The 17,772-nt window shown below is 55.8% G+C and overlaps 2 protein-coding genes across 12 annotated transcripts; one reads left to right on the forward strand and one right to left on the reverse strand.

The window, feature by feature from the left end:
- Window positions 1-561: 561 nt before the first annotated feature.
- CHRD (chordin) lies at window positions 562-9,451 on the reverse strand. Of its 8 annotated transcripts, none has more exons than XM_081079780.1 (23): window positions 9,167-9,451; window positions 8,831-8,934; window positions 8,237-8,366; window positions 7,968-8,096; window positions 7,793-7,892; window positions 7,584-7,671; window positions 7,083-7,224; window positions 6,829-6,969; window positions 6,662-6,744; window positions 6,439-6,586; window positions 6,175-6,281; window positions 5,934-6,053; window positions 5,136-5,292; window positions 4,565-4,785; window positions 4,004-4,117; window positions 3,440-3,712; window positions 3,266-3,359; window positions 3,095-3,151; window positions 2,755-2,858; window positions 2,198-2,300; window positions 1,649-1,803; window positions 1,377-1,476; window positions 562-1,034 (listed from the first exon to the last, which is right to left on the reverse strand). In XM_081079780.1, the coding sequence occupies exons 1-23, from the start codon at window positions 9,312-9,314 to the stop codon at window positions 979-981; spliced, it is 2,874 nt and encodes a 957-aa protein (XP_080935906.1). In that variant the 5' UTR covers window positions 9,315-9,451; the 3' UTR covers window positions 562-978. The 8 variants fall into 8 exon arrangements, 7 of the variants coding, with proteins under 7 accessions (XP_080935906.1, XP_080935909.1, XP_080935904.1 ...); XM_081079783.1 differs by having other exon boundaries at window positions 574-1,031; window positions 6,662-6,771; XM_081079778.1 differs by having other exon boundaries at window positions 574-1,034; window positions 6,662-6,771.
- A 2,903-nt stretch (window positions 9,452-12,354) lies between these two features.
- Window positions 12,355-16,912, forward strand: THPO (thrombopoietin). Of its 4 annotated transcripts, none has more exons than XM_081079848.1 (6): window positions 12,355-12,754; window positions 12,851-13,019; window positions 13,255-13,382; window positions 13,663-13,749; window positions 15,208-15,375; window positions 15,611-16,912. In XM_081079848.1, the coding sequence occupies exons 1-6, from the start codon at window positions 12,458-12,460 to the stop codon at window positions 16,271-16,273; spliced, it is 1,512 nt and encodes a 503-aa protein (XP_080935974.1). In that variant the 5' UTR covers window positions 12,355-12,457; the 3' UTR covers window positions 16,274-16,912. The 4 variants fall into 4 exon arrangements, with proteins under 4 accessions (XP_080935974.1, XP_080935975.1, XP_080935977.1 ...); XM_081079849.1 differs by having other exon boundaries at window positions 15,623-16,410; XM_081079851.1 differs by having other exon boundaries at window positions 15,628-16,282.
- Window positions 16,913-17,772: the final 860 nt, after the last annotated feature.

The following is a 17,772-nucleotide window of genomic DNA, read 5'->3' on the forward strand; positions in this document are numbered from 1 at the left end:
TCCCACATTATTTATACAAAAGGTAGATCATGAGCTGGTGAAGTCTGTGGGAATGCCCAGTTGCTGGTGGCAGGAATGAGGAGAAAGGGATAGAAATCTTATTCTGTATATCACTTGGTCCCAAGATAAGCTCAGCCAACAATTGGACCAGGGCTGACTGCAATCCACTCTGATTCAAATTTGCCTAGAACTGGTCCAGAACACAACCAGTTTCCAGCAAGGAACAATAACAGGAAGTGTTTATCTCATTTGAGTCAAAGATGGTCGAGGCGGGTTACATTTTTCTCTCTGGAGCAACTTCAAACATGGAATCAGCAAAAATGCCTGCCATGGGTAGGCCAGTGGAAACTACACTTACATCTAAATTCTCTACTTCAGGTCGCCTTTGTTCTTGAGGCTCTAGTCCGTCTCAAAGACAGTCCCACGTCCCTCTGCGGGACCCAGGCATGCCAGCCAACTGCTGCGCCATCCTGCTCCCTAAGGCTCCGCCCCTGGAGCCAGAGCTCCTCTCTCCCCTTTTACTCTCAGACCTTCGCCCCTGGCCACAAAGAAACAATCTTTAGCTCAAAGACTGAAAAAAAAATTTTTTTTTAATAAATACAAAAATCTTCAATAATGACTCTGCTCAGCTCAGGGGCAGCAGGAGTGAAGTGGGGGAACCCTTGGTGCTGAGTGAGGATAAATTAAAAGTCCCAACAAGCCAGTGACATTATGTACAGGAGGAAAGGGGTTGGGCTTCCAAGGCAGAGGCCCGAGGGTGACAGGACAGGAGTTGGGGTAGACATGGCCTTAGTCAGCCCTGGTTGCCCCTGGCCCTTGTGGAGTCGTGGTTCCCAGAGGTAGTAGGGGAGGGAGAAGAGGCGGAAAAGAGGAGCCAAAGGCACTGGGTTCCCCACAGGAAACTGCAGGGTCCTCGGCACCACTCCTCCCCCCAGCCCAGGCCCCGTCCTCTTGGTCGTGTGGCCTTCTGGCGGCTCTCTAGGAGCCTTCAGCTTCTTTTTCCAGCTCTGGAACTGTCCTGGTCTCGGGGGCTGCTGGAGACAGAAGGGAGTAAACTGGAGGAGGAGAAGAGAAGAAATGAAAGGGGTAGCACAGAATGCCCAGCAGAGCAGCTCTGGTAGGGCCCCAGAAAGGTCAGAATTTTCTAAGCAAGTCAGCACACACCAGCTGTGTGACCTTAGGCTAATTGCCTAGTTCCTCTGAGCTTCAGAAATCTCCTTTGTAAAGAAAAAGTAATCCACAGAAGTCTCCAAGGTAGCTGTGAGGGCAGAGTGGGATGACACTTGTGCAGCTGCAAGTGCTGCTCCTGCACACAGCAGATGCTCCCTGCCCTCCCAGTCAGCCTCATTCTGCTGCCCCGAGACCCCCTCACTTACCCTGCCGGGACGTGCAGTGGGAGCAGCAGCGACTCTCCTTCCCTGGGCTGCAGGACAGTGGCAACGAACAGTCGTCCCGCTCACAGTGGGGCACCCCTGCCTGGGGCAAGACAAAACAGATCCTAAGGGTCCCCAGGAGCACTGGGGCTCAGCAGCCTTCAGTTTCTTTGGGGAGGCCTGCTCCCAGAAGCCTGTCCTTCCTGGGAAGGTCTCCCCACACCAGGCCAGGGCTCCAGTGCCCACCTCACACAAGGCCCTCACTCCCCACTTACCCCACATCTGCAGGTGATGCAGCTCATCTCCCCAAAGGGGGGCACTGAGGGGTGCCAACTCTGGCTCTCCGGAAACCACTGCCCCGCAAAACGGCAGCCCCTGGGCCCATCGGCCTGCATGGGGTCCCCTAGTTGGGGGTGGGCCCCTGACCCCACTGTTGGAAGAGAGAGAAGAAAGGAAGGAGAAACAACAGGTCAACAGATATGAGCTCTGTGAGAGCGACCCAGGTTTTATTTGTCTTTGAATCTCTAGCACCTAGAGGTTTCTGGCACTTAGTAGGTGATAAATTTAAATAGATGGGTGGATGGATAGATGGATGGATGTGGATGGGGCAGGAGCTGGAATCCATCATAGCCCACTAATGCATGCACTTCCTTCCACTGTGTTTAGAGCCCTGGCTCCAGGCTAGGAACAGAGCAGTGCTCAGTAAATGCGCAATTGGCTGAGAAGTCCCTTCCATCCACCCTCACTATTCATCCCCTCACCCAGGACAAGGCAGTGAAGGGCCTTATCTGCCCCCGAGAGGCCTCAGTGCCCACCCCCCTCACCTGGACACTGTTTGCAGCAGTCAGTGGGGTTGGCGCGGACAGGCTGGGCACAGGCCAGCCGGGGACACTGCACCTTCTCACAGTGCACCTCTCCAGTGTCCCCCTGTAGGGATCCATTATGTGAGGGGTGTCAGGAAGGAGGGGGGCCATAAGCCTCCTGCTTCTTCCTTCTCCTTCCCCATAGCTTGAGTAACATATCCATGGTCCTTCGCTCAGAAACCCTGGGTTGGTGCTTTATATACCTGAACTCAGTCATGAGTGTAGCCCTGCCAGGTAGGTGCTATCACGTCTGCTCACTGGAGAGGAAAATCCAGCTCGGGAGGTACAGAAAGTGCCTGGGATCATACGGAGCTAGGCAGCTGGCAGAGGCAGCGTTCGCGCCGGGTCAGGGAGCCAGCTTGCCGTTTTCCTACAGGAAGCCACCTCGCAAAGCCCACATTATATTGATCCTTGAGCTCTCCTCACCAAGGCTGGGCTTTTCTCTCCTCTACAGACCCACCTCCCACCTCTACAGACCCAGCTGGGATATGGCACTGGAGAAGACTGAACAGCCATACCTTGCAGGTGCAGACAGCACACTTAATTAAGCCAAATGGGGGCACGACGGGGTGCCACCGGGTACCCGCTGCCCGCCAGCTCCGGTCACCATCAAAATAGCAGCCTAGTGGGGGACAGTGCCCACTTTCCATTAGTACTGAGTCTCAGGCCACCCCACACTGTCTAACCCCAGGGTCCCTTGTGGGCCATTAAGTCAAGGATGCCTAGCAGGTGTCACTGAAACTTGCGGCCCTCAGCCTTCGCCCCCACCCACATACACTCTCGCCCTTCCGTCCCCTTCCTGGACCCACACACAGCTCCTCTGGGTTCCCCACCCCAGTTCATATACTGCCAGCTCACCTTCTCCAGGGTCCCTGCTCCGTGGCAGCCCCAGCAGGTCTCTGACATCTTGTTTCTCTGCGGAGCCAAAGAAATAGTGAAGGCAGAGGCTGACCCCCCCCTTCCCTCCGGAGAGGCCTCACCCCCCACGTGAAGCCTCCAGGACCCTTTCCACCCCTGCAGGGCACTCACCCAGACATACTGGGCAGCACTGGTCCGGCGCCTGCACCGGACTCAGGCAGCTGGGCGGTGGGCACACCACAGGGTCACAAATCACCGTGCGTCTCTGCAGGGGGAGTGGGGGAGGTGACTGGGCACCCTTGACCCTGAATCCAGGCCCTAGTGCGCCCTTCCCAGGCTTCCTACCTGGCAGGTGCAGAGCGAGCAGAGCGGGTCGTAATTAGGCGCCCAGCGAGCCCCATGGGGGCGCTGCTGCCCCTCGAAGAAGCAGGTGTTGGGGTCTCGGGCTCGCCAGGGACTGCCGGGTTTGGCAGGCGCTGGGGCGTCAGGGCCGAGCACAGCGGGCAACGCGGGCAGTGCGGCCGCCACTGCATGGGAAGCACCAGACCTCCGCGCCCCCTCGGCCCCTGCCTCCGCCAGGCGCAGGCCGGCCACTTCGCATTGATTGGCGATGTGCACCTGGGAGGAGACGCGGGCTGAGGCAGCTCCCGGGTCCCCCATGCGGCTCCACCTGCCCGCCAGCCAGAAATACCTGTCCCCTGAGCGCCCCTGAGCCCCAGGAGGATGCTACTAGCCACCGCAGTCATGCCAGCTGCCAGGGACAGGGTGGTCGGCTGCCAGCCTTGTCATTTATGGACTTCGTATGACTTCATCCTCTGGAGCAGCCAGGGAGTGTGACACTACCACCCCCAGGGCACGCAGTGCCAGCTCTACTCTGACCCCTCCCCACGGGCCCATCTGCCTGCCTACCTGCCCTCGCAGCTCCCCTTGGGGGCTCCCCTTGGTGGTGATCAGTAGGGCGGCAGTGCCCTGTGCCAGGTGCCGCAGTAGTTCGGGCTCCAGGTCCTTCACCACACCCTGGGCCTGTGAGTAGATAGGATAGGGGACGGGAACAAGGCACTCTAAGGCTGAGCCTGCCATTCCCAATTTGCAGACGATGAAACAGAGACTCGGGGAGGTTAAATAAGGTCTCCAAGGAACCAAAGCCCGTGAGTGATGCCGCGGAGCTCAGAAGCCCAGTTGCTCTGATGCTGAGTTTATGACAACCGAGCCCCCTTCAGGCGGCTTGGTCATCTCACCTAGTCTGGAGGTCCGGGACGTTACATACTATTACGGGATCCCCCCAGAGAAGGATGCAGGAAGGAGAATGGATAATAAAAGGTCGAGTCAGATTCTCAGCCAGTCTGTCTGACTCCTGAGCCCATGCCAGCTGGGCCACACTAGGCAGTCTGCTCTCTGCTTCGCCAGCCACAGACCTTCCTGCTAAAGAGCAGGTATTTTCCAAGCTGCCTCCCACCATCATATCCTCACCTCCGGGCCATAGAATCCCTTCAGCAGCCGCCGGGGTCCTGGCACCCCAGGGGGCCCGAGGAGGTGGGCAGTGACGGTACCCTGTTCTGAGCCACCGAGCCCGGCCAGCAGCACGTCATAGTGCAGGTGACAGTGGGTATCCAGGGAAAGCCAGGCGTGCCCTGCTGCCTGACTCTGCACAGGGGGCAACACCAGGGCTCCTGCCAGGGGCACGGGCAGCACTGGATCCAGACAGAGGAGAGATGACAGATAAGAAGAGGGCCTAGAGCAGCCACTCAATCCCAGCATTCCCCATGTTGCCCAGCACAGATTCCACAAGCTGGCAGACACTGTGCACAGCCCAGGGCTGGGGGAGCAGAAAGCTTTAGACCCCTGCACCATGGCAACAAGGAGGGTCTCCCAGCAGGGCCACCTCACACACCTCCACCTACACATCTCCGTCTGCGAACCTAGAGCTCAGGCTCAGAGAAAGGCACACCAGGCTCTCGCCCTCTGGCACCTCCCCGCACATGCTGGAGTCCCTGGTTAAAGGATAGCAAAGGGCAGGCAGGCAGACCCCTGGGGCACTCACTGTCATGGCGGGCGCTGTGCCCACTGTAGGACAGGGCAGCCACGTGCCCCCGCAGCTCTCCATCTGGGAAGTCTTTGGTGGCCACAGTCAGGAACAGCTCATTCTGCAGCAGCATATGAGCCCCTCGGGCCCCCAGCCCAGGGCAGACACCCACGGCCTGGGGGGGCAGGGAAGGGTGAGCCCCACCTGCAGCCTGCCAGATCCCAGATGAACCCCTCCTCAGCTCACACACAAGTCCAAGATTCTGAAGTCTGCCCATGTTTTGTGCCCCCACCACACCCACGCATACTTCCAGAAACCAGTAACACTGGATAAGAACCTTGGAGGCTCAGGTTCGAGTGCCTTCTCTGCTACTTCCTACCTATGGAACACTGCTGAACAGTTACTTAACTTCTCTGATCCTTCACTTCACCTTCTCTAACATGCGTACTGTGAGGACCAAAAATAATATTAGTAAAGCAACCAGTACAGTACGCAGCACATAGAAAGGCTCAACAAGTGGCAGCCATTGCTCTCGCGATTATTACTGCGTGATCTGCTGCACTGGCCTCCCTGTCTAACACCTCCCACTGGATATGAGCTGGCTGAAGACAGGGGCCACATCTGATTTCCTTTGTATCCAGGCCCTCGCCTGAGGCTCACTAAAAATGTGTCCAGTGCGTTAATGCACCAGTGAGAGAGCCTGCGGATGATTGACTGACGCTGCACATCCCTGCTCATGCCCCTGCTTTCCCACAGCACCGCACTGTCCGCTGCGGTTCATGGGCCCCGTGGCCCAGCTCTGCAGCTAGCACTCACCAGCTGTCCTCCGGGCCGGAGCCCGGCCATGTGGCACAGCACAGTGCGCTGGTCCTTCCTCTGAGGCTTGGTCTCCAGGCTCACGGCCACCACCTCACTGCCTGTACCTACCACTTGCACCTGGTCGACAGGGTTGGGGAGGGCAAATTGGAATGGCAGAGGCCTGGGATCTGAACCATTGCAGCCCAAAGCCCCACCCCACCCTGCTGCCCTCCCACCTCCTGCAGCCCCTGACTCTTACTTGGTAGATCAGGGAGCCATTTCCTAGCAGTGTGAGAATGGCTGAGCCAGCAGCACCCGTCTGAACAGGGGTCAGGGTATCGGCCCCGCAAAGGACACTTTGCAGGACTGCAGAGAAGCAAGACAGGTGGAAGCCGGCTGGCCCCATGGCCATTCGTACCCCCAATCCCCAGGATCCCTCACATGCCCACGTTGGCCCGGCCCCTGGCACTGTCTGTGCTTCTAAGTTATGTGTAGCGGGGTGCCAGGCCCCACCCTGCCTCACCATCACAGCTCTGCCTGGCAGCAATGTGTCCGCTGATACGCAACCCTGGCCCACTTGCCCTCTCCAGGGCTATCTGCAGCTCCCCCAGCACCAGCCAGTCCATCTCCTGGGCTGTCAGGTTGGGCAGCACCTCAGCGAAGCCTGGCTCCTGGAGACAAAGCAGGGTATGGTGGGCGCAGCTCGAGGCCAGAGCAGGTGACAGCAAAGCCAGACCTTCACTCACCTGGGCGGAGGCATTGGCCTGGAGCTCTCGCAATAGCTGCCCCTGGTGTAGAATCTGGAGCTGCAAGGGGACCTGGGCTGGTCCTGCAACAGTGGCACATGTGGACACCTCTGAGAGCTAGATGTTCTCCCTACCCTTCTTACGTGCCCTCCCCGTATCCCACTTACCCCCACTCCTGGATTCCAGCAGCCCACGGAAGAGCAGCAAAAAATGCAAGGAGTCCTCTGTGTCACTGAGAGTGAGTAGGGTGATGCCCCCTATGCCCTGCTGTGGGGGGCCTTCCAGGGTCAGGATGGCACTGAAGGTCTCTGGGGGAGGGAGGACCATGAGAGCCCATCAGAAAGTCCCGTCCTCAGCCCACTCCACTCCTAGAGACAGAGAAGACAGAACTTCATGCCCAGGGACTGTTTGCTCCCCTCACCTGCAGCCAGGGCCCGGTGCCGGATAAGTGGCCCCCAGACCTCCCCTGAAGGATGAGTGGGTGTCACAAGTGCCACATGCAGCTGTTCTGCCCTAAGGAGCCGCAGAGACAACCGAGGCACTGCTCGCCACACCCCACAGACCTGGAGCAGAGAGACAAGAAGGCCCTACTCAGACAGTATGCAGGATAGACCAGCTAAGAGGCCCAGCTCTAGTGAGGAAGGAATATGGGAAGGAGCCCTAGGCCCTCCTAGGAAACTTCAGAAGAGACCCTGAATCCAGGTGCTTGGGTCCAAAGCCTGGCTCCTCCACTTACTAGCTGTGTGATCTTGACCAAATCACATTCTGTTACTGAGCCTCAGTTCCCTCATCTGTAAAATGGGCATCATAATGTCAGTGACTTCCTCTCACTGGGCTGTTGTGAGGACCAAAGGAGGCAAAACAGAACACTCTCAGCACAGTGCCCACACTGGTTAAACACTCATAAATGGCATCATCTCACCAGGCCATCTTGGGTGGGGGCTGCAGGGTGTTCAAACAGGATGCTGCCAGTGGAGTCTGAGAAGCGAATCCGGGTGAGAAGGTCCAGCCTGGGAATGAGGGTCCAGTGAGCACTGACTTTGAGCCTCAGCTACTAGCAGCCCCTCCAGCTTCTCCCAATTTTCCCGCCTCCGGTGCCCAGCCAACATCTCCCTCTTTCCCCTTTCTCACTGGCGGTAGGAGATGGAGAAACGCAGGCTAGAACGCAGCAGCGACACTCGGGCCCGTGCCACAGCCTGTGACCTTGGCCCAGTCAGCAGCGCCACAAAGTCTGCAAGAGGAGAAATATGTCCCTAGTACTGTCACCTGCTGTGGCAGCCCTAGTCCTTGCCGGGTCCCTGCCCACCTGTGTGGCCCTCTCCACGAGCCCTATCTTCAGCGCCCGGCTCCCCGCGGTCGCTGTAGCTGCGGTGCTCTGGATCGCGCGGATACTCGAAGGCCAAGCCCATCGGCTGCCTCTCGGGACCGCTGCGCTCTGCACGGGGAATGAGGGACACCACGGGCTTCAGCTGGGCACGGGGCACCCCTCCATCCGTTCCATCTGCCCCATCCACGGGGCTCAGGACCAAGCACCGTGGTGCTGCCGCCCTTCCCTCACTATAGAACGGGCCTTACCCTGGGGGCAGGTCTGGCAGCAGTGTCCTGGCAGCTGGAGTGGCTGTCCGCAGGACAGCGTTGGGCACTCGGGTTTAATGTTCTTGCAGCTGACCCTGCCCAGGCCCCTCGCGCGGCGACCCCACTGAGGCTGCTCGTGGAAAAGACGGGAAAACCAAGTGAGTGAAAGACTCCAATCCGTGAGACCCAAGGGCGAGGTGGGGAGTCACAGGAGCAAGGCAAGCGGTGCCACGGAGGCAGACCGCTGTGCTACTTACAAGCTGCGGGACCCTAGACAAGTTACTTAAATTCTCTGGACTTTGGGGTCCCTATCTGAAAAAGCGGGGATAGTAATAGAATCTATCTAGCAAGGTTGTTCTCGGAGTTAAGTGAGAGACGGACGAAATGGAGCTGTCAAAGAGCCTGACAGTGGACGAGCAGTAATAGCCAACGCCTGAGACTTGAAGGGGGCGTTCCCCCCAGCCCGTCCTCTGCCAGAACAATATCCCAAATATCTGCAGGCTCGCTTCTTTCTCCTCAGCAGCTCCCAGTCCACTCCGACGTCCCAGAACCCAGCGCTACCCCACCCGTGAGGGCCCCGTTGGGTCCACTCACCGTCTCACAGGCGCACAGCACGCAGCGCATCACCCCGAAGGGCTCCCCCAGGTCTGGGTGCCACGTCTCGTCCAAGGCATAGACCTTTCCGCCGAAGGAGCAGCCTGCCGGGACGGGCTTGGCTGGCAGCCGCTGTCCCAGTCCCGCCGTGTGCCCGCCCCAGGAGCTGCGGCCGGGCCCGCGTCCCCGGGCACTACGCGCCTCGCGCGGCCCCCCGCCCACGCCTACAGGCTGCCCGCAGCGCGGAGCCACCTGCGCCCTGCGCCCCCTCCCGCCCGGCGCGGACTTGCCCCAAGCAGGACTCCCCGCCCGTACCTCCTTGGGGCGCCCACCTACCTGCCGCTCCCCGAATGGGCAGTGGCTCCTTCTCGGACCGGATGGGCAGCGCAGGGAGCTCGGGGCCGGCGCCGCGGGCCGGCCGGGGGCCGAGCAGCAGCAGCCCGAGGAGCAGCAGCGGGGCTGGCGGGGCCGGGAGGCTCGGCATGACGCGGACGGGACAGCTGGGGAGGAGGGAGGGAGGAGGGAGCAGGAGAGGGAGGAGGGAGGTGGGAGGAGGGCCGGGCCCGGGGCGGTACAACCGGAGGGGGCAGGGGCCAGGGCCCCGGCAGTGTGAGGGGCTCGTCGGGCCGCGGTGCAGTCGGCGCGGCGCCGGCCGGGCAGGGCGGGAGGAGCGGCCGGGAGGAGCGCGGGCGAGCGGGCGGGCGCTGACCCGGGCCGTACGCAGCTCTAGTGCCCCGGGCGCCGGCTCTGGCCCGTTTTATGCCCAGCGCCCCGCACCCCGGTCGGGGGCCTCCTCCTCAGCAAACGGGGCGGCGGCAGCGGCTCGGCGAGGGGCCGGGCTGAGCCCGGGGGGTCCGGCCCAGCAGCCGCGGCCCGGATCGCGAGTGGGGGAGGGGAGGGAGGGGCTGGGACCGGGCAGGGGAGAAGGGAGGGGCTGGAGGGGAAGGGGGAGCGAAGGGGGTAGGGGGAGGGGAGGGACTAGGGGGCGCTAAGAGGGGAGGAGAGGCAGGTCTGAAGCCCCCACCCCCACCCCCCCTGCCGGCCGCCACAGGGTGACTGAACCAGGAGGTGCGTGTCCGGCCCAGGACCAGATCCCTTGGCCAGGGAAGGGCAAAGGCTGGGCCTGAGGCCTGGGCCGGCCACTGGGCTAGGATTCGGTTCCTGCCAGAAGGATGAAGGCTTGTCTTTAAGGATGACAGCGTGCAGGAAAGGCCCCTCAACTGACCTCCCCAACTCTGGGCGCACAGCATCTCTCAAACCCTACACTACCCACTCTCACTGCCTAGCCCGTGTCCCTATCTCTTCTCTGAGGTCTCTCCTCACTCTACTGTTCCCAGGACAGGAACTTGGCCAGAAACAGTGTCTCCTTTCTGTCTGGTGACAGTGTTTCCCTCCCTACTGTAACCTGTCCTCAGGCCCATCCAACCATCATTGTCCCCAACCTGACATACTTTCTCACCTTCTTCCTTCACCCAGAGGACCCTCATTCTCTCCACCCCACCCCACCCTCCTCAGTCTTGGTTTCCTGGTCCTGACTGCCTCCCTGTCCCCTCCCACCCCCACACACCCACCATCCTCCCAACCATCCCAGCACCCTCCTTCCTAATCTTGGGAAGCATCTCATCTGGCTGAACTGGAGAATTCCGGGATCTAGGCCATACTCCTTAGCAGACAGCCCCATCCTGGGGAGAAGGAGCAGGAGAGAGACTGAGGAAGAATTGGAGGGGGGTGGGGGGATGGGACCAAGGTCAGGCCTGGACGCCTCTGAGGACAGAAGCTGTGGGGAGACTGGGATTGAGGGGAAAGTAAAGGAACGAAAGCCAGGACCAAAGGAAGAGGGGGGCCAGCAGGAGGTATTTGCGGGGGAGGTTCAGCAGCTGTCTTTCCTAAGACAGGGACACATGGGCCTGGTTATTCCTCTTGTCACATATGGAATGGTAGGAAATGGAAGAGTGAGAAAGAAGCGGCAAGCAAAGGAGGGCACAGGGCAGAGATAAGTGGGCGTAGCTGCCGAAGCCAATAGGCCCCAACAGAGGACCACCTGAGCCCAGCACACACCCGACACCTCCCAGTCCTCTCAAGCTGTCCAAAGCCCCTTTCCCCATATCACTGACCCCTCACAGGGTCATTCTCTAATACTGGCAACCCACATTCCCACTCACAAAGGGGGTATAAGATATGATCCCCTAGGAGTTATAGGAGAGAAAAGCAGGGAAAGCAAGAGCCCTACTGGATTTTGGCAGCAGTTGTCGTGTCCAGGGAAAATAAATTTGGCCAGCCAAAAACTGAAAACAAAAATGTCCTGCTAGATTCCTCCTAGAAAAAAACCTGTTCCCCTCCCATCTCCTCTCCAGTCAGGTCCCAGGTTTCCTATCTCCTAGGAAAAGATAGATTGCTCTATTCAAATCCTGTCTGTGGTGTGTGTGGGTGGAGGAGTTGGGCTCCACTAGTGGACCATGGTCCAGGCAGGGGCTCCAGGTCCAACCAGGGTGGGAGGAAGGCGTCACTTCCGGGGGCCCTCGCCAGTGTCTGGTGGCTCCCTGCTCTCTGATTGGGCAGAAGTGGCCTGGGCAGGCGTGTGACCCCACTGCCGTGAAGGGGCTATGCTCCAACGCCACATGCCTTCCTACCCATCTACTCCCCAGAGTACTGCCTGCTCTGCACCTGGGTCCTGGAGCCGTCCTGCACCCGGTGAGTGGTAAGCAGAGTTTGGAGTTAAGTGAGGGTAGCAAGGACAGGAAAGAAGATTGGGCTCCCAGTTGGGGGAGGGGCAGGCAAACTGGAACCTACAGGCACTGACCTTTGTCAAGAAGAGTATGGCCTTCCCAGAATGGGAGGAGCAGGACAGCGCAGGGGGAGGGGGTGGGTGCTGGATCCTAAGGGACTGCTCACAGATTTAGTGGAATATAGCACAGTCCCAACTGGCCCTAAGGAAAGGGGGCATGGGCTCAGGGAGAAAATGAGACAGATACATTAGGGCTTAGGGAACACAGCACCAAGATGGACTCAGCCTCAATCGCCATGCTTACCCAGTCATTCCCAATTAGTTTAAGGTTCTTAATCCAGGGTCTGGGGAAGCTGGGTCAGGCAAGCCAGGGCACAAGGAGAGGGTGATGGGAGGAGGGCTCATGCATGTTGACAGACCTACAGGAAATCCCAATATTGAATCAGGTGCAGGCCTCTTTGCACAACTTGTGAAAGAAGGAGGAAGCCATGTGGGGGGTCCTGTGAAGGAACAGGAAGGGGTCTGAAGAGGGGGCAGGGAGGAAGTTGTGGGCTACCAAATAGATATGGCGGTGTCTAAGGCAAAGTATGCCATGTAAGGCGGGCATCACCTCACTTAGCAGGTGCCCATTCCTGGATAACTTGCCTCAGGAAGGAAGTTCCCAAGACTGTTAGTGTATCTCTTCACCTTGGAAAACCCAGTATTTCAGAATTTGGAGGGCAAAGAAAAGGAGGCTTTATGTATGTGTATGGGTAAACTGGAAAGAATGAGAGGTTAACTTCTCCCACACCACCTTCTCTTAATCTTTTAATCACCGACCTCTAGTAATCTAGTTTTTTAAAATGTTTGCCTAATTTCACTCCTCAGCCGCACTTCCCAAGCTACCTCTCAATACATTGCATATGTTTCCTAGTTCCTCATCCTGGCCCTCTACCCATTTCCCCCTCTTCTCCAGGCTTGTGCCACAATACTTCCATTCTCTATCCCCATCCCAGATTTTCTCCAACCAAACAACCAAGGTTGCTCAGAATTTGAGGCCAATTAAAATGTGTGTATGTACATATCCTGTCCTGCTGCTCTCAGCAGGCAGGGGCACCGAACCCATATCAGATTCACTGAGGAACTCTGACAAAGAGACACCATATGCTACAATCACAAGAAAACATGGGAGCGGTCAGAGCTCTAGCAATTCTGGGCTGGTGAGCATCACAAGCCTTCCCAGCATCTGTTACCCCCCTAGGCAGAGTCTCTTCCTTGAAACTTGATTAAGTGTTCGTTATTCCTGTCACTTGCAGGATAGATTCCAGACCCTCTTCCTTGGCCCACCTGTGCCGTGCCCCACCCCTCTCTGCCCAGAAGTTCAAGAGCCCAAGCCGCCTCCATGGCCCCAGGAAGGATTCAGGGGAGAGGCCCCATACAGGGTGCCACTCCAACCAGACAGCCTGGCCAGAATGGAGCTGACTGGTAAGAACACACTTGAGGGGCCAAGGGCAGAATCAGAATGTGGAAAAGGGGTAAAGAGAGGAGATGTGCTGCAGTGGGGAAGGGCTGGGGGAATTCCACTTCCCAGGAATAAGGCATCTGAGTGGCAGAGTCCCTGGATTTCAGGTCTGGGTCCTGAGTGGGAATTCCTGGACCCCCACCCGACAATGTTTTCTTCCTTATTCACCCCTTTCAACCTCACATCTCCTGATCTAAGAACTGCTCCTGGTGGTCATGCTTCTCCTAAGTGCAAGACTGACGCAGTCCAGCCTGGCTCCTCCCGCCTGTGACCCCCGACTCCTAAATAAACTGCTTCGTGATTCCCATGTCCTTCACGGCAGACTGGTGAGAATCCCCAAACACTCTCCCCTCCATCCATTTAACTGAGAAGATACCTTCACTTCCATCACTTCCTCTTGCTCCCTGATCCGATCACTATTTCTCCAATATTGTCTTTGGTAAGGCCACCATTTCCTGATCACCACTCTTTGCCAAGGATTATGATTTACAATCAAGCCCTGTAAAAGCTCGAATCTGGATATATTACTCCTATCCTGATCATTGGGCCACCACATCCCCATTTCAGCTCCTTTCTCTCCCCTCCCCCAATAATCTTTTTCCACAGAGCCAGTGCCCAGACATTAACCCTCTGTCCACACCTGTCCTGCTGCCTGCTGTGGACTTTAGCTTGAGAGAATGGAAAACCCAGACGGTAAGAAAGCCATCCCTTCCCTCAGTTTCTCTACATCCTGTCTTCATCAATTTTGTGCTGCTTCTTATAGATTCTTCAAAATTCCTGAGCTCCCTGAAAATACCTCACCTTCAGCTTGGCCACCCTAACCCAATCTACATCCTACTACGACGATATCCTCTGGTTGATGGCTTGCAGTCCCAGTACATTAAGTAGATTCAAAGCTGAACACCATGAAAAGCTAGATAGAGGTCTCTCGTGGGCCATGGCTTTGACTTATTTCTGTTCAACCTTCTTAAGTTGGCATGAAGAAGTAAGAATGATCTGTCAGCCACAGATGACACAAAGCTGGGAAACAGCAAAAAAATAACAAACAAAAGACAGAATCAAGATTCAAATCACTGCAAGGCTAGGTTCAAAACATAGTGAAATTTAACAGATACATAAAAAAATTCTACACGTGTAATTGAGTAAAGCCCTACTCCAGCTTTCAGGCCACAATGCTCCCGCTTCCCTCATATAAACTTCTAACCCTAGAACTCACTATGAAAACAATCTGGGAGGGTTGAGTTGACCCCAAACTTAGCTTGTAACATTTCTGAAGCAGCTATTTAAGAGCTAGTGATTCTAGGCAACTTTAGATGTTTAGCATCCACATTACGGAAATAGTCCAATAAAACTGTATTCTGAGTGGACTGCACTTAAAAATACTGGACTGAGTACTAGACATTCTCTTCTAGACATGTGCTAATTTATTCAGAGGGATCTATTAAACTAGCATGTGTCCGGGATGAAGCAGCCTGCACAGCGAGAGGTTAGAAAACATGTTATGTGAGGAACGGTTAAAAAATAAAGCCTGTCTGACTGGCTTGGAGGAAGTGGCAGTCTTGTGCTATAGCATGAAGTGCTTCAGTCTGAGATGCTGAGACCTCCTGGGAGGGAGTACTCCTTAGTAGGTCTGCTTTCAGGATCCCTGGGATCCCCTTCTTCCCTCAGGTTGTCCAGGGGGGCTGGGCCAGGGAAGGACAGTTCCTTAAGGGGTCCTTGTAGTTCCAGCTCTGCCATTTATCAGTAAGCCCCTTCCCTTCTTCTTTATACTCTTATAATGGTTTCATCTCTACATTTTAAAAATAAATCATATGATCCTAAGATTTTTATAGCAGAAAGAGATTTGCAGCACTAGAACCAAGAGGTAAAGCTATAAAAGGGCAGATTTCAGTGTAATGTAAGGGGAAAAAACAGCTTTTCTGACTGAAATTAAATGTAAGACCAGGCTGGATTACCGGACACTAGGGTTATTCAGAGGCTGATGACCAATTGTCGGGAGACTGTGAAGGAATTCCTGTGCTGGGTGGGACCATGGTCCTGTCCGATTCTCAGCTCTTATGATTCATTCTGCTGGCTACTCCTACAGGCTCCCCACCCGCTATTTGCATGCCCTTTGAAGCAATCCGCTTCTCTCTTCCATCTCTTTCCCAGGAGCAGACCAAGGCACAGGACGTTCTGGGAGCAACGACCCTTCTGCTGGAGGGAGTGATGGCAGCACGGGGACAACTGGGACCCACTTGCCTCTCATCCCTCCTGGGACAGCTTTCTGGACAGGTCCGCCTCCTCCTTGGGGCCCTGCAGGGCCTCCTTGGAACCCAGGTAAGGCCCCAGTCAAGGGAACTATAGAAATTGTCCTTCCTTTCTGACTCAGTCTCCTTAGGAGACCTGAGGGAAGAAAGGAATTCTAGGAATCTTGAGGTACAGGGGATGACATATCAAGGAACGAATGCTTCCTCCCATCCATAAAGTCCAGGTTCTGGTACCCTACCTTCCCACAGACAAGGGAGGCATATCTGGCCCAGTCTCTGGCCTCAGGCCCATCCTCTGCCCTCAGCTTCCTCCACAGGGCAGGACCACAGCTCACAAAGATCCCGACGCCATTTTCCTGACCTTCCAACAACTGCTCCGAGGAAAGGTGCGTTTCCTGCTTCATGTAGTAGGGCCCACCCTCTGTGCCAAGCGGGCCCTCCCTACCACAGCTCTTCCAAGCAGTACCTCTCTATTCTTCACAATGAACAAGCTCCCAAACAGGACTTCTGGATTGTTGGAGACAAACTCCAGTGTCTCAGCCAGAACTACTGGCTCTGGACTTCTGAAGAGGCTACAGAGACTCAGAGCCAAGATTCCTGGTCTGCTGAACCAAACTTCCAGGTCCCTGGACGAAATCCCTGGACATCTGAACAGGACACACAGACCCTTGAATGGAACTCATGGACTCTTCCCTGGACCCTCACCCAGGGCCCTGGGAGCCCTGAATATTCCGCCAGGAACTTCGGACACGGGCTCACTACCGCCCAGTCTCCAGTCTGGATATTCCCCTTCCCTAACTCATCCTCCCACTGGACAATATACATTCTTCTCCCCTTCACCCACCTTGCCCACCCCCATGGTCCAGCTCCAACTCCCACTTCCTGACCCTTCTGCTATCATGCCCAATCCTACCAGTCCTCTTCTAACTGCAGCCCACCCTCACTTCCATAATCTGTCTCAGGAATAGTAAGGTACTCAGGCACTGTCTCCCATGTGTAATTCCCTTACCCAAAGGAAAGGCCCTGGGAGACAACTGCAGCTACACCGGATTTCCTGCTTTCACCTGACACCCAAAGCCCTAGTAAAAGCGGATACATAGGACAGAAAAAGGGATCATTTTTCACTGTATAAAACATCAGAGGCTATTTTTTTAAGCTATCAATAATATTCACCAGAGCAGCTAGTTATCTTTGGTCTATTTTTCTGCACAAATTTATAACTTACAAATTCTGTGTTTTTTTGCATACGATAATTCCTCAAAGGCCTGGACTGGCCTGGCCTTTGAGGCCAGTCTCTGAACAGAGACAGAGACTAATCTTATGTCAGAAAACAAGAGAAAAACGAACTTTGGTTTTCTACTCAGAAATAAGGTTGGTCTCTTTAAGCCTTTTACCATTATTCTCAGAGGGACGCTGATCTCCTTTTCTTTGGAAATCCTTACCCTTCAGAAATGAATGAGAAGTTGGCCCCCCTAAAGGCTGTTTCTACGTAATAGACAAAACTGAGCCTGTATAAATAAAGACTAAATAAATGAGAGGACCCAAAAGCTAACAGAAAAGGAACAGAAAGATGTTCTTCTCAGGGGGCAACAGATCTATCCCTTCCTAAAAAACGGAAAAAAAAGAAAAGCTAACAGGAAGCCTAGGAGAGCCTCACACCTCAAATAAGGTGGTGCAGACAGTTCAGTCAAGACAAGACCTGGATGTGACAGCTGAGCAAACAGCCACAGCTTCAGCAGCTCCGCAGGAAGCTTCACCAGGCCTGGGTTCCTGCCTCCCTCCTGTGGAGGTCAGGGGGAAGTGCAGGAAGTAGCATGAGTCAGTCTCCTGGGGCTCACACAGCAGGAGAGACAAGTACAAGTCAAGTACAAGTTGAAGACTCATTTCCTAATTCCCAGAAGTGAGTTGTATCCCCAAAGTGGCTTTGTGTTACCACCATACACTGTTAGGATGCCTCTAGAAAAGAAGCCAGGCTGAGGGGACTTTGCCACTAAATGCAGACTCGGTGCTTAGGAAGAGGTTTATGTTGCCCACACAAAACTCCACTGCAAACGTCAGCGCTACCGCCAGATCTGGAGGGAAAACTAATGGAAGCTTTCTCCTCCTCCCTCCGCACCAACTCCCCAAAGGATAGGGACGGCTACCATGTAGGTAGAGGAACCAGGAACCCAGAGTTCCAAACATGGCCACAAATATTCCAGGATCACTAAAGGCATTCTAAAACAGGATGAAAGTCAGAGTATGCCTGGAACCTTGTGGACTCTTTTTGTAAGGCTTTCATGACTCTTAAAGCTTGGTATTATCATCTCTATTTTTACAGATGAGGAAACTGAGGCTCAGAGAAGCCAGGCATGTTCCCAATGGTTTCACAGCCGGTGAGCAGCAAAAGAAGATATACCCTAGGCTGCCTTAGCCTGGAGCCCATACTCTCCCCACTGTGACACTGTCCAACATGTCATTCAGTGAT

This window comes from Rhinolophus hipposideros, assembly GCF_964194185.1.
Source record: "Rhinolophus hipposideros genome assembly, chromosome: 2".
Classification (NCBI taxonomy): Eukaryota; Metazoa; Chordata; class Mammalia; order Chiroptera; family Rhinolophidae; genus Rhinolophus; species Rhinolophus hipposideros.

Excerpts from the sequence above, each read along its gene's own strand:
- CHRD (XM_081079782.1), bottom strand. The coding sequence starts at position 9,314 with ATGCCGAGCCTCCCGGCCCCGCCAGCCCCGCTGCTGCTCCTCGGGCTG. Across the intron at positions 4,786-5,135 it reads GCACAGCGCCCGCCATGACA|TGCTGCCCGTGCCCCTGGCA; the intron begins GTGAGTGCCCCA and ends GTCTGGATCCAG. Across the intron at positions 2,859-3,094 it reads GAGCAGGGACCCTGGAGAAG|GCTGCTATTTTGATGGTGAC; the intron begins GTGAGCTGGCAG and ends GTCCCCCACTAG.
- THPO (XM_081079848.1), top strand. The coding sequence starts at position 12,458 with ATGTTTCCTAGTTCCTCATCCTGGCCCTCTACCCATTTCCCCCTCTTC. Across the intron at positions 13,020-13,254 it reads GGCCAGAATGGAGCTGACTG|AACTGCTCCTGGTGGTCATG; the intron begins GTAAGAACACAC and ends TCCTGATCTAAG. Across the intron at positions 15,376-15,610 it reads AGGGCCTCCTTGGAACCCAG|CTTCCTCCACAGGGCAGGAC; the intron begins GTAAGGCCCCAG and ends CTCTGCCCTCAG.